General features: G+C 39.3%; 1 protein-coding gene across 1 annotated transcript in view; it reads left to right on the top strand.

Annotated features, from left to right (window-relative positions):
• The first annotated feature begins 804 nt into the window (after positions 1-804).
• The window catches only part of LIPK (lipase family member K), a 30924-nt gene continuing 18673 nt past the window's right edge, over positions 805-13055 (top strand). The window contains exons 1-5 of the mRNA XM_021943461.2: positions 805-2022; positions 4165-4282; positions 8006-8204; positions 9197-9306; positions 10539-10675. Coding sequence (XP_021799153.1) covers positions 1918-2022; positions 4165-4282; positions 8006-8204; positions 9197-9306; positions 10539-10675 — 669 coding nt within the window. The 5' untranslated portion in view covers positions 805-1917. The remainder of the gene's footprint in view (positions 2023-4164; positions 4283-8005; positions 8205-9196; positions 9307-10538; positions 10676-13055) is intronic.

Here is a 13055-nt window from a genome sequence, read left to right as displayed (position 1 = left end):
TAGTCTTCGTATGCATTTCCGAGAGTCAGGCACCCTGAGTTCAGATTCTGCCTCCATGACCATCTGTTTGATATTGGGCAAATTACTTGACTTCTGTAAGACCCAGTTTTATTTTAAATAAAATGGGGACAATATTTCCCATCCTTTTCTTTCTTTTCTTTTCTTTTTCTTTTCTTTTCTTTTCTTTTCTTTCTTTTCTTTCTTTCTTTCTCTTTCTCTCTCTCTCTCTCTTCTCTTTCTCAATCTCTCTCTTCTTTCTTTTCTTCTTTTCTTTTCTTTTCTTTCTCTCTTTCTCTTTCTGTCTTCCTTTCTTTCTGACAGGGTTTCACTCTGTCGCCCAGGCTGGCATGCAGTGGTGGTGCTATCACAGCTCACTGGAGCCTCAACCTCCTGGGCCCAGGTGATCCTCTTACCTCAGCCCCATGAGTAGCGGGGACTACAGGTGCATGTCACCATGCCTGGCTAATTTTTTGTATTTTTTTAGAAACAGGGTTTTCCATATTTCCCAGGCTGGTCTCATACTCCTGGACTGAAGTGATCAGCCCGCCTCAGCCTTCCAAAGTGCTGGGATTACAGGCATGAGCCACCATGCCCAGTCCAACATTTCCTATCTTTTAGAATTATTTTGAGAATAAAATGAAATAATGATGTCTGGCACATTATTTGGTACAGAATAGATGCTCAATACATAGTTGCAATAGCAATAATTATTGCTTCTGAAGGTGATATTATTATTGCTGCCATAGAGTTGCACCAGAATTAAGCTATATTAATCTATATTAATTTAGATGTCAATATATTATATTACTATACAGTAACAAAACAGATTAGCAGGGAGGGTGTATTTTCTAAAATAATTTGAAGATCTGTATTTTATAAGTCACTGTAAAAGGAAGCCCTCCTGAATAATGTTCCCCTTGGTTGTTTTTGCAAAGTTGTTTTTTGCTTTAAACTTAAGTAGTTTCAAAGACAAATAAGAAATACTCATAATCTTTTTCTCTCTACAATGTTCACAATTTTTTAAAAAGTTTAAATAATAATATCTGTCTTATGATAAGGTAATACTGGATATAGAAAATTTAGAAAGTGTGAAAAACACTTTAAAAATGAGAAAATAATCATCTAACTATAATTAAAATTTGATGTTTAGGCTTTTTTTTCTATTATGGTTCGTGTCATCATTGAACTCAAAATATATGCACAATTTGAATTCTGTTTTTCCGTATGTATTATGTAGCAGGAATTTTCACATATCACACATAAGCATAATATTAATGACTGAATAATTCCATTTTTCTCACCCATAATTTAGGTCACCAGTCTCTTACTTTGGGAAATTTTACTGTCTTAATATATACAATAAGAAATAATTTTATACCGAGTGTTTATATATACATCATTTTTCTTTTAGATAGATTCCTGAAAACAAAATTACTGAGTGAAGGTTATGAATACTTTTAAATTTATAAGACACGTTAACAAATTTTTTTCATAAAGGTTTTGCCAATGACAAACTCCAGCATCAGAAAAAAGTACCAATCTATCTAATAACTAGAGATACTAAATGTGCTTTGATTAATTTATTGGCCATTATATTTCTTTTCTACAAATTATCTATTCCCTCTTTCGTCCAGTTATCTACTGGAAACTTGATTGATTGTTTTCTCTGTTCCTTTCCATTCATTCCCTCCTTTCTTCTTTCCTTCTATCTTTTCTTTTCTTACTAAAAAGTCATTTTAGATTTTTCATGGAATGAATGTTGTATAATTCAGTATTCTACCGGTTAAAGCACAGCCTAGAAGTATGTTTCTGCTCTCTTTCACAGCAGTGTTATAAAAAGATTACACCAAATTTCACTTCACAGAATTTATCTTTGATGACAAATATATTAAATTTCCTTTCCCAGGCAGATCCCAAATGTGGCAGCTTTTACTGGCAGCATGCTGGATGCTTCCTCTTGGATCTATGTATGGTTATGATAAGAAAGGAAACAACGCAAACCCTGAAGCTAATATGAATATTGTAAGTCATTTGTTAAGAAAAAATGCTAAAATGAGGAATTATTCATATTTCAGCATTTGAAATACAACTGGGGTGCCTTCTCAGTTTTCAACAATTCCTCCAATGACTAAATCTATGCTTCCTCTCCTGTTTCTTTATATGGCTAACTAATCTAAGAATTCAAAGATCTGACCCAAGTTGGGGCAGTAATATTCCATCTCCTAGTTTGAACTACTATCCAGTGGTGGCTTCCTAAAGAGAAGGTTCATGACTCAATACAGTGATCTCTATAGAGTATCTTTGAGTTTTCCCTGCGGTTTTTCATAGAGAAGTTTCTTTGATTTTGTGAACTATCCCAATGCACTTTTTTGGTTTAATAAGCCAGTGCTGGTTTCTTTTGTTTATTACCAAAGTGTTTTAACATTCAGGAATTCATATCAGAAGTGGAATGGAATAGTGTTAGGCAAAGAAAAAAAGGCCAAATGACAAATATCTACTACAGAATTCATTCTGATAATATACTCCATTTTCCTATATAAACGGTGCACAATTGATTTCCTGTACCATACGTAAGTTGTATTAGAACCATAAAAATAATGAAACTGCCAAAGTTTTTTTTCATTAGTATCTCTTCTTGTTTCTCTCTCCAAAGTATCAAGCAAGTACCCTTGATCTCGTACCACACTGTTGAACTCACATAATTTTTCTCTCTCTAGTATAAGTGATTTTTAGCTTTTAATCCTTCTATAATGATAATAAGAACAATCATCTATAAAGCACTTATGTTAGGCATTGTTCTACACATATTACATATAATCCTCACAATGTCACAGTCTGTCTCCAGAGCCTGGGCTCTTCGCCGCTGCTCTATGTAGCCCATAATTTATACATGCATCTCTGTGTCTGACTTGGGAAAATGCATAATCCTTTGATAAAGGCATAAGCTTTGGAGTTAAACTTACTTTAGCATTAATCTGATTTTTATCTCTTCCTAGTATATAATCTTGGACAAATTGTTAATCTACCTGAATGTCAGTTTTCTCAACTGTAAATGGTATAATTCTATCTCAAAGGCCTCTTATAAGGTTAATGAGACAAGGAATGTAAACCTCTATGCAGAAGATAACCAATAATCACTAGTTCTCCTCTTCTTTGTACATCTGTGGGTGGGGTATCTTCTCTGACCCCTCTAGGCTCACTCTTTGCTCTTTAACACCTTTCTGTCTGCCAAGAGGCTGAACTGTAAGGACAGGTCAACAAGCAACCTTGCCTTTTGGTTTTCAGTTCAATTCAGCCAATGGACATTGTGAGCAGAAGATGGAAAGAAATAGGCCAGTAACGTTTGATTTTTTATTGTCCTGGCTTCCTCCCTGTGAAGTCAACTTAGACAAGCTGTTTTCCTCAATTTGGTTATCTCAGCTTGACTTTCTCCTTTCGGCCTCCGGTAACTGCTTCCTCCCCTCTTCTTTTAAGTCTGTTTGGTAATAGTTCACTTGTTATTAGCCACAGGGTACTCCACAATTCCCTGTGGTTTCCCTCATTAGATAACCATATAATTTTTCATCAAAACAAACTAGGGTGCTTTAATAATACCAGGCCAACAGGCAAAACCAGAAAGTGTCCTGAGCAAACAAGAATGTAGGGTCACCCCACCCACACTTACCTATGCCTCTTTATGTAACTCCTAGAAATCCCTTTTAAATTATGCTCATAGGAATATTACATGCCGTCACAGCACATAGAGTGATAAGCAGTAGGTGCAATTTAAAGTACTACATTGTGGCCAGGCATGGAGGCTCACACCTATAATCCTAGCACTTTGGGAGGCCAAGGCAGGGGAATGAATGCCTTGAATTTAGGAGTTCAAGACCAGCCTGGGCAACATGGTGAAACCCCGTCTCTATAAAAACATACAAAAAATTTAGCTGGGCATTGGGGCAGGTGCCTGTACTTCCAGGTACTTGGAAGACTGAGGTGGGAGGATCACTTGAGCCCAGGAGGTGAAGGCTGCAGTAAGCCGAGATCACACCACTGCACTCCAGCCTGGGGAACAGAGTGAGACCCGTCTCAAACAAATAAACAAACAAAGTACTATATTGTAATGCATGTGTAAAAATTAAGAGATTATAAAATGAAGGTATATATTTCCTTTCCTCTTTTTAGAGCCAGATTATTTCTTACTGGGGATATCCTTATGAAGAGTATGATGTTACAACAAAAGATGGTTATATCCTTGGAATTTATAGGATTCCACATGGAAGAGGATGCCCAGGGAGGACAGGTATTATTTATTTTGTTATAAAAGGAAAAATACTTAAAGCAGAGGTACTTAAATGTCCTGGGAGAAGTCAAGCAGTTTCTGTTCTGAAATCCTTAGCTGTCCTTTCCATTAGAGGAGAAAAATCATCACCCTCCACCTCTCTGTTTAATTAGTATAACTTTGAAGTTTTAAGTCACTTTTACATACACTGTTTATTTGGTCACTCCTTTTCTTCATGACTTCATCTTCCTACCAAGCAAACACCAAAACACATCGTGTTCTTACCCTAGTGATACCACTGTCCCGTTTTGAAAATCAGAAAACTAGGGGTTATTCTTGATACCACCTTCTCCCTCACCTTCTACATGCAACCTAACATTGCCATCTATCAATTTTGCCTTCTAAATTTCTCTCTAGTCTGAAAACTTTTAGCTTCAATAATCATTCAAACCCAGGTTTGGACATAATCTCTTCAACTACTACGATGCCTTCTCACTGGTATTAAACTATTTGTAGTCAGTTCTGGACCCAAGTCTGTGTGATTTCATGGTTTAAAGTAAATATTACCCTATTAGCTCCCACCTAGCAACAGCTTCCCAGCTTGTCAAATCACCATCTAGTTGAGCCTACCTTCCTTCACTCCAGCCTCCACCATGTCCATCAGGGTGACCTAGAAGTCTGCCTTCAGCAGCTGTTGGTACAGGAGTATACCCAGTGCTTGTATCAGTTCCTCGAGCTTCTTTCAGGTGGGCAGCAGCTTTCTGGGTGGCCTGGGCACCAGTATGGGTCTGGGTGAGGTCTATGCTGGGGCTGGTGGTATGGGAGGCATCACAGTTATCACTGTGACTCGGAGTCTGCTGAGTTCCCTAAAACTGGTGGTGGATCCCAACATCCATGCTGTGAACATCCAGGAGAAGCAGCAGATCAAGACCCTGAACAACTTTGCCTCCTTCATTGACAAAGTGTGGTTCCTGGAGCAGCAGATCAAGATGCTGGAGACCATGTGGAGCCTGCAGCAGCAGAAGACAGCTGGGATCAACGTGGACAACATGGAGAGCCCCATCAACCACCTTCTGCGGCAGCTGGACACATGGGACCAGAAGCTGAAGCTGGACGTGGAGCTTGGCAACATGCAGGGGCTGGTGGAGGACTTCAAAAGTACCAGGATGAGATCAACAAGCATACAGAGATGGAGAATGAATTTTCCTCATCAAGAAGGATGTGGATAACGCTTACATGAACAACGCAGAACAAGTAGTCTCGCCTAGAAGGGCTGCCCCAGGAGAACAGAAGATCCGTGAGCTGCAGTCCCAGATCTCGGTCACATCTGTGGGCCTGTCCATGGACAATAGCCGAGTCCTGGACATGGACGGCATCATCTCGAGGTATCCGCCCAGTACCAGGAGATCGCCAGCCGCAGCTGGGCCAAGTCTGACAGCATGCACCACCAGATCGAGTATGAGGAACTGCAGGCCCTGGCTGGGAAGGCTGAGAATGAGCTGTATCGCAAGAAGAGGATCTTCCAGATGAACCGAAACATCAGCCGATTCCAGGATGAGACTGAAGGCCTCAAAGGCCAGAGAATGCGGAGCAGCGTGGGGAGTTTGCCCTTAAGGACTCAACGCTGAGCCTGCAGAGCTGGAGGCCGCTCTGCAGCGGATCAAACAGGACCGGGCGCCCTAGCTTCACCAGAACTTGGAGCTGATGAATGTCAAGCTGGCCTTGAGCATCGAGAGCGCCACCTACAGGAAGCTGCTGGAGGGCAAGGAGAGCCCGCTGGAGTCTGGGACGCAGAGCAGGTGTATCCATAGGAGTACCAGCAGTGGCTAACCCGGTGGACTGGGCTCGGCCTCACAAGCTCTGGCCTCAGCTATGGCCTGGACTCCTTTCAGTCCAGCTTTGGCTTTGGCGGGGGCTCCGGCTCTTTCAGCCGCACCAGCTCCTGCAGGGCCATAGTTGTGAAGAAGACTGAGACCTGTATTGGGAAGCTGGTATCTGAGTCCTCTGATGTCCTGCCCAAGTGAATGTCCACGGCAGCACTTCTCAGCTTACCCTTCCTGTGGCTGCCCCACATCCTGCTGGGGAGGCAGCTGTGCAGGGGAGTATGGGCAACTGGAGACCCACCTGACGCTCAGCCCTAGCTCTCAGCCTAGAGGGATAGTTTACTGCCTAGTGTACACCACTTGTCCTTGCCTCCAATTAAAAAACCAATTCTATTTTTTTGTTGTTTTTTTCTAAAATAGAGCCTCAGGTATCCTTAGGAATCTCTGCAAAAAAGACCCTATTCATTCCTATCAGTTCTGTGCTTAAACTTCATTAAAGCGTCAATTCTAGCTCCCTACAATGCAGGTGGCTATCCATAGGTGGAAAAAAGTGAGCATTTCATTCTCTAGAAACGATTTGCTTTTGTTTTCTTCTCTCTCTTCTTAGTTCATTTTATACTTTGACAGGTCGAATAACAAAACTTCTCAATATCAGAAAGACTACTTATTTAAAGAAAAACTAAATTTTTAAAGAGTGGAAGATATAATGGTGTTGCTGGCTTTACAGAGCCAATCATTTCCCAAAATAACTCCATAATTACAAATAACTTTGTAAATACTCGAGAGAACTTTTAAGTCTCTCCAAGCTTTTCTCTTGTCATTTCTATCACAGTTCCCAAAATGCATGAGACAAAAAGCTGTACAATGAGAAACTGTCTCTCTAATCTGAGATCCCTGGATCTGTCTCAGACTCAGATCACAGAGGCCTGATGATACTTAACTATTTAATGGTACTTAACTTTGGCAAAGTCAGTAACACCTCTTCTTTCCCTCTATTCCAAAAGGTGGAAAAATGAACATAGACTCTTAGTTCCTTGGTCCCGGTGGCTGAAGGCTCTCTGAGAGTACAACTTACTCTCAGGAAGCCACTCTAGCTCCAAAAGTGACCTGAGGTAGGGTCCTGAGATACCAACACAGCATCACAAACCATTTATAAAGCAGAGGAAAAGCCTAATAACTTCTTCCCTCTCTTCTCTCTTTTTCAACACTTTCTCACTTCCTTCTTTTTCCTTTCTCTTTCTTAGTTAAAATGTCCCTATTTGACATTGGGAATAGGATTTTTGTATCATATTAACAATTTTAAACTATAAAGTTCTACTTATATCCTTGTTTTTTGCAATTCAAATGAAATGAAGCAGTGCCTATAAAAATTAGCATAGTGCTTGACATTCACTGAGCATTCAACAAATGACATTTTTATTATTTTTTGTTATTTTGAAAAAAATTTAAATTTTTAATCAGATGAGTCTTGAAAAATATAATGCTATTAATATAAATAACAGTAATAGAGCTAATATTTACTGTGCCAGATGGCCTTTTATATGTTTAAGTTCTCAATGAATTCTTATAAATACACGAGGAGATAGCATTTGTTATTATTTCCCATTATACAGATAGGGTAACTGAGGCACAAAGGAGTTCATGCATATCAGAAGGGATTTTGAACTAGGGCAATCTAACTTCCACACGTAAATAATACAATACATTATATATAACCCTTTACAAATGAGAAACTAAGACCGAGAGAACTTAAATAACTTACCCAAGTAAGTAGCTCAGAAGGGACTAGATCCCAGATTTGCCTGGCATCAGATTTTACCTCTTAACCTCTATTCTATACTACAGAAATTCAGGAATGAGATTTTTCTTGTAGGCACTGAGGAAGTTCAGACATGAAATTCTTGTTGCCTGTGTTTTGCAGCTCCAAAGCCTGCTGTGTATTTGCAGCATGGCTTAATTGCATCTGCCAGTAACTGGATTTGCAACCTGCCCAACAACAGCCTGGCTTTCCTTCTGGCAGATAGTGGCTATGATGTGTGGTTGGGGAACAGCCGAGGAAACACTTGGTCCAGAAAACACCTTAAATTGTCGCCCGAATCACCAGAATACTGGGCCTTCAGGTAAGGAGAAACCTATTAACGAATACAGTGTGTACTCTGCTCATGTATATGTATGAACACCTAGTGATTTTTGCCCTTTTTGGGTCCAAATGCACGCAGTGGAATCCACAAGAAGGAAACAAACCTTTCTTTCTCTACCCAGACTTTCTTCACAGGCTTTAAAGAACTGTCACTATTATTGCATGACTGTTTTAGAATTCCTGCCTCCTTCCTGGTATCTGTGTGTGGGTGAGTGTGTGTATGTATGTTCTAAGGGAAGTAAGAAGAAAGCCTGATTACAGAATGGCTAAGCAACAGTGTTGCCAGCAGCAGCGCCAGGGGTTGCTGTCTGCTTCAGAAGCTACGCCTACCTGGTTACAGAAGCAAACCCATGCACTGGCATAGGAGCTAAGAACCATGCCTTGGAGGTCATGAAAACCCTGTGTTCCTTGGCTTCATTGCCAGCCTTCTTTCTGGAAAGCACTGGCGTTTCCTAATTCTATAACCATAATCCATTGCACCCTTGCAAATGACTAGAAAATTCCCTAGGTAAGTATTTATTAAACTATATACAGGATCAGAAGTAACTGAGGTCATTGTTAAATATGCGGATTACTGGGTCTCTTCCCAGGAAATTCTGATTCAGTCAGTCGGCTGAGGTCTGCAAATCTGTTTGCTTTATTATTCTTTTAGATAAGCATTCCAGGTAATTGCTCTTTTCAGAGGAGCTTGGTAAACCTGTTATAGAATTAAGTGAATATGACTAGCCTTGCAAGAAAAGCATCAGTAGGCCTTGACAAATCAAATTTTTCTGATTTCAGTTTCTTAAAAATGTTGACTTGCAATCAAGGCGTTGCACCCTTTAAAGTTGCGTAGATGCCTAATATCATATATTGACACTAGTCTTATATTTAACAAAATCAAAGTATTTATGTTTTCACTGAATGTGTTTAAATGTTCTAGGCCTAACAATGAGAGGACTTTTCTAATTTGTTATTCTTTCTTTTTGATAGTTTGGATGAGATGGCTAAATATGACCTTCCAGCCACAATCAGTTTTATCATAGAGAAAACAGGACAGAAGCGACTCTACTACGTGGGTCACTCACAAGGCACCACCATAGGTGTGTTTGGGGCAGATGTGATCAGAGAATGTCAGGGGCTCTTCTTGCATATTCATGGAAGGGGGTCAGTATTTCTTCTGTCTGTGCAATCTCTAGCTTGAGGGCTTGACTTGGGAAACCATTTCCTCTGGCTAATTTCTGAAGAGTAAATAAAATAAGAATGACAATAGAGAATTTTCCCTCAATACTAAATTTGGAGATTGATACATAAGCCTGAAAGAGGGAGAATTATTCATATATTCGTTTGTGCGACCAACAAACATTTGTCAGACACTGTTATATGCTGAGGAAGCAGAGATAAATATGGTATTCATTCTTTCCTTGAAGATCTCACAGTCTAGTGAGGGACACTAGAAAGAAAGCAGAGATTACAAAACTCAGCAATTATATGCTACAATCAGTATGACTTTTAGTTGCCAGGGAGGCATTGGAGTAGGCCAGATGTGGGTAGGGCTATGTTGGCAGTGTTATGAGGCCTATTTGTCCCCTTACTGTTCTCACTTTGGCTAGAGGCCTTAACACTACCAACAGGATTTCCATCAGTCCGTTTTCTATATCTTAATTATAATCAGGATTCCGGTGTAAAGCAGGTCTGTACATACTTGTACTGTATCACACATCTCACATACATTCTCTTATTGGAAACTGCAAACATCTGAAACCACTATCATCCATGCTCCACAAATGGTTGAATTGAGGAATCTGTTCTAATGGTGATATTCCCAAGTAACATCTTACATTTCATATCTTTAATAAAGATTACAGACACAAAGGTTATAAAGGTCAAATGCATATAACTTACATACATTTGACTTTTATAAAAATCATCCTATAAGGATTTTACCATTCACACTTACAGACTGAGAAAACCGAGACTCACACAGGGAAGTAAATAGGAAGTAGGAAATAGGAAGTAAATAGGAAGCCAAATTTACAGCCCAGTTTTGTCTGATACCAGAACTATCGTCAAGCTGGAATGGGCTTTGGAGTTTACCTAGACATGCCCCACAGTAGATATTTGAACCCTCTCTCCTTGCACTCCCCAGGGACAGGAAACACTTTATTCTGAATTAGCCAATTCCACCCTTGAGAAATTGAGAAATTCTTCTCTACAAATGGTAATAATTCTATGTTGTTTTTTGTTTTGTTTTTAATATGGCTACATTTACTACAACTTACAATGAACAAATAATTATGTGAAAACTATGAACTAGTGTCTTCTTCCATTTCAGCTTTTATAGCATTTTCTACAAACCCAGAACTGGCTAAAAGGATTAAGATATTTTTTGCACTGGCTCCAGTTGTCACACTGAAATATACCCGAAGTCCTATGAAAAAACTAACAACTCTTTCCAGGCAAGTAGTCAAGGTATGTGACTTCCCAAGTTTTAATCTGAAATAACTAAAAGTAGCTTTATTTCCACTGATTTCAACAGAAAACCAATGACATTTTACAAACTTCTGAGAAAATAATAGGTATTCAAGATAATCCATATAAGTTCACTGATGATGTATGCAATCTTATTAGCAGAGTTCAGGGAACTCCCCCTGTTGTTAATCTACCCTACTTTCTTCAACTATGTCTAGAAACATGTCTCCTGTATCATTTCTCAACCACAGATAGAGAGAGCTTATTTGATTGATTGGTTTGTTGAATTTAGCGGATTAAATTTTTCTGGTGATCCCTAATTTTTTAGGGGCGGTAGTGGTTGAGTTCACAGCATGGAATCAGATGGTGTGGGTTTGAATCTCATTTGTATGATTTGCAAGCTGGGTAAATCTGGTCAAGACCTTAAGTGCTCTTCATCTGTAACGTGGGGATAATAATACTTCTCACTCATAGGGCTACCATGAGGACGACGTGAATTAATACAGCATATCCTTTAAAACAATGTCTTGCATACTGTAAACCTTTAATAAATGTTAACAATTGTTTTGGCTATCATTAGTTTTATAGAACGTACCCTCCTCCATCACTAAATGCCCAACCTTGTTTCATTTCCTGACACTTTACAGGCTGTCATTTTGACAATTCCGAAAACCCAGGCAAAACTCTGGGCCCCCTGATCTCCTCTAGTTGACGGCTAACTAATCTGATCGTTTATCTAGTCCAGGTGAATTGCATTGCATGGGTTGGTGTGTTTTCTTCTTGTATTTTAACATGGGCTTCTCCCACGGTAATAACTCCCATGGTGGTGATTGTACAGTTCAGTGATTTCAATGAAAGCAGATGAAAGTGAAACAATTCTGATAGAAAGCCCAAAGATTTACAGAAGATTCCTGTTGAGAGCTAAACAAATTAGTCTATGGTGATTGAAGTGCCTATCTATACATCCCAGAAAGATGGGTAGCAGAAAAACCACCTGAAAATAACAAAACATGCTTACATTGCCTGTTGGTACCTGGGCCTCTTATACCATTGAGACTTCACTCTGGCCTGCTCCTGCTATTAAGTAAACAATGTCAGACTGTTCGCTAAATTATTTCAGTATTCCCACACAATTAAGAGATATTTTAGGACAGTGGGATCTTTCCATTCCTCTTCATTTGCACAGCTGTCTTTAAACTTACTGCATTCCCTGACGTGTGTAGGATGTGGTGTACAAGTTAATTCAGCCAAAAGATATCTAGGAGTTACTATTTCAAGGCCCTGGCATTAGGAAACAGCTATGTCTACAAGGAAACTTTTCAGCTCATTGGCATGAGTAAAAACTAGGGTGTATGTGAGAGTAGAATGGGATTCAACTAAGGAGGTATTAGGAGACAATGGAAGAAAGCAGTGTCATGTCTAGGAGTTTAGACTTTGTTCTGTTAATGATGGGAGGCCATTGAAGAATATTAAATAGAAAAGTGGCTTGATCAAATTTGTAATTTTAGAAAGATTGCCCTTTCAAAATTATTGTTTTATTTATTTATTTTTTATTATACTTTAAGTTCTAGGGTACATATGCACAACGTGCAGGTTTGTTACATATGTATACATGTGCCATGTTGGTGTGCTGCACCCATTAACTCATCGTTTACATTAGCTATGTCTCCTAATGCTATCCCTCCCCACTCCCCAAACCCCACAACAGGCCCTGGTGTGTGATGTTCCCCTTCCTCTGTCCAATTGTTCTCATTGTTCAATTCCCACCTATGAGTGAGAACATGTGGTGTTTGGTTTTCTGTAGGAACATGGATGCAGCTGGAAAACGTCATTCTCAGCCCTTTCTAAATTATAACTCCAATAGAGTAACTATAGTACCAACAGAACTGCCACATATGACCTACTAATCCCTAGTAGAAATTCCAGTATTATAATGATAGAGCAAAAACTTTGCTAGGTAAACTCAGAGAAAAGCAAAAATACTTCTAGCTGTTGGAATCACAACAGACTTTTTGGATAAGATGGCATTTTAGTTTGCACTTAAGGATAACATTTCAGTATAGAGTGTGGTATAGAAAGGCTTTCCAAAGCAAGAGGGAAGCATGAGCAACATTGAAGTGGTGAAGCTCAGGCCATGGAAAACCACACATAACTCACTTTACTGGAGTTTTATATTAGTATTAGTAAAGGAGAGTATGAGAAATCATGTTGGAAATGTAGAGGCAGATTATAAAGGGATTTGAGTGCGAAATTAATGAGTTTGGAATGTATTCTATAGGTAATTGGGGAGCATGGAAATATTTGCACAGAGGAATGACATGCATAATGCCCCTTTTTAGAAAGATTCCCCTGGGAACCAAATGTAAGCAGATGGGGGTAA

This window comes from Papio anubis, chromosome 11 (assembly GCF_008728515.1).
Source record: "Papio anubis isolate 15944 chromosome 11, Panubis1.0, whole genome shotgun sequence".
Lineage (NCBI taxonomy): Eukaryota > Metazoa > Chordata > Mammalia > Primates > Cercopithecidae > Papio > Papio anubis.
The sequence above is the reverse complement of the archived record's forward strand: the minus strand, read 5'-3'. Positions and strand labels throughout refer to the sequence as shown.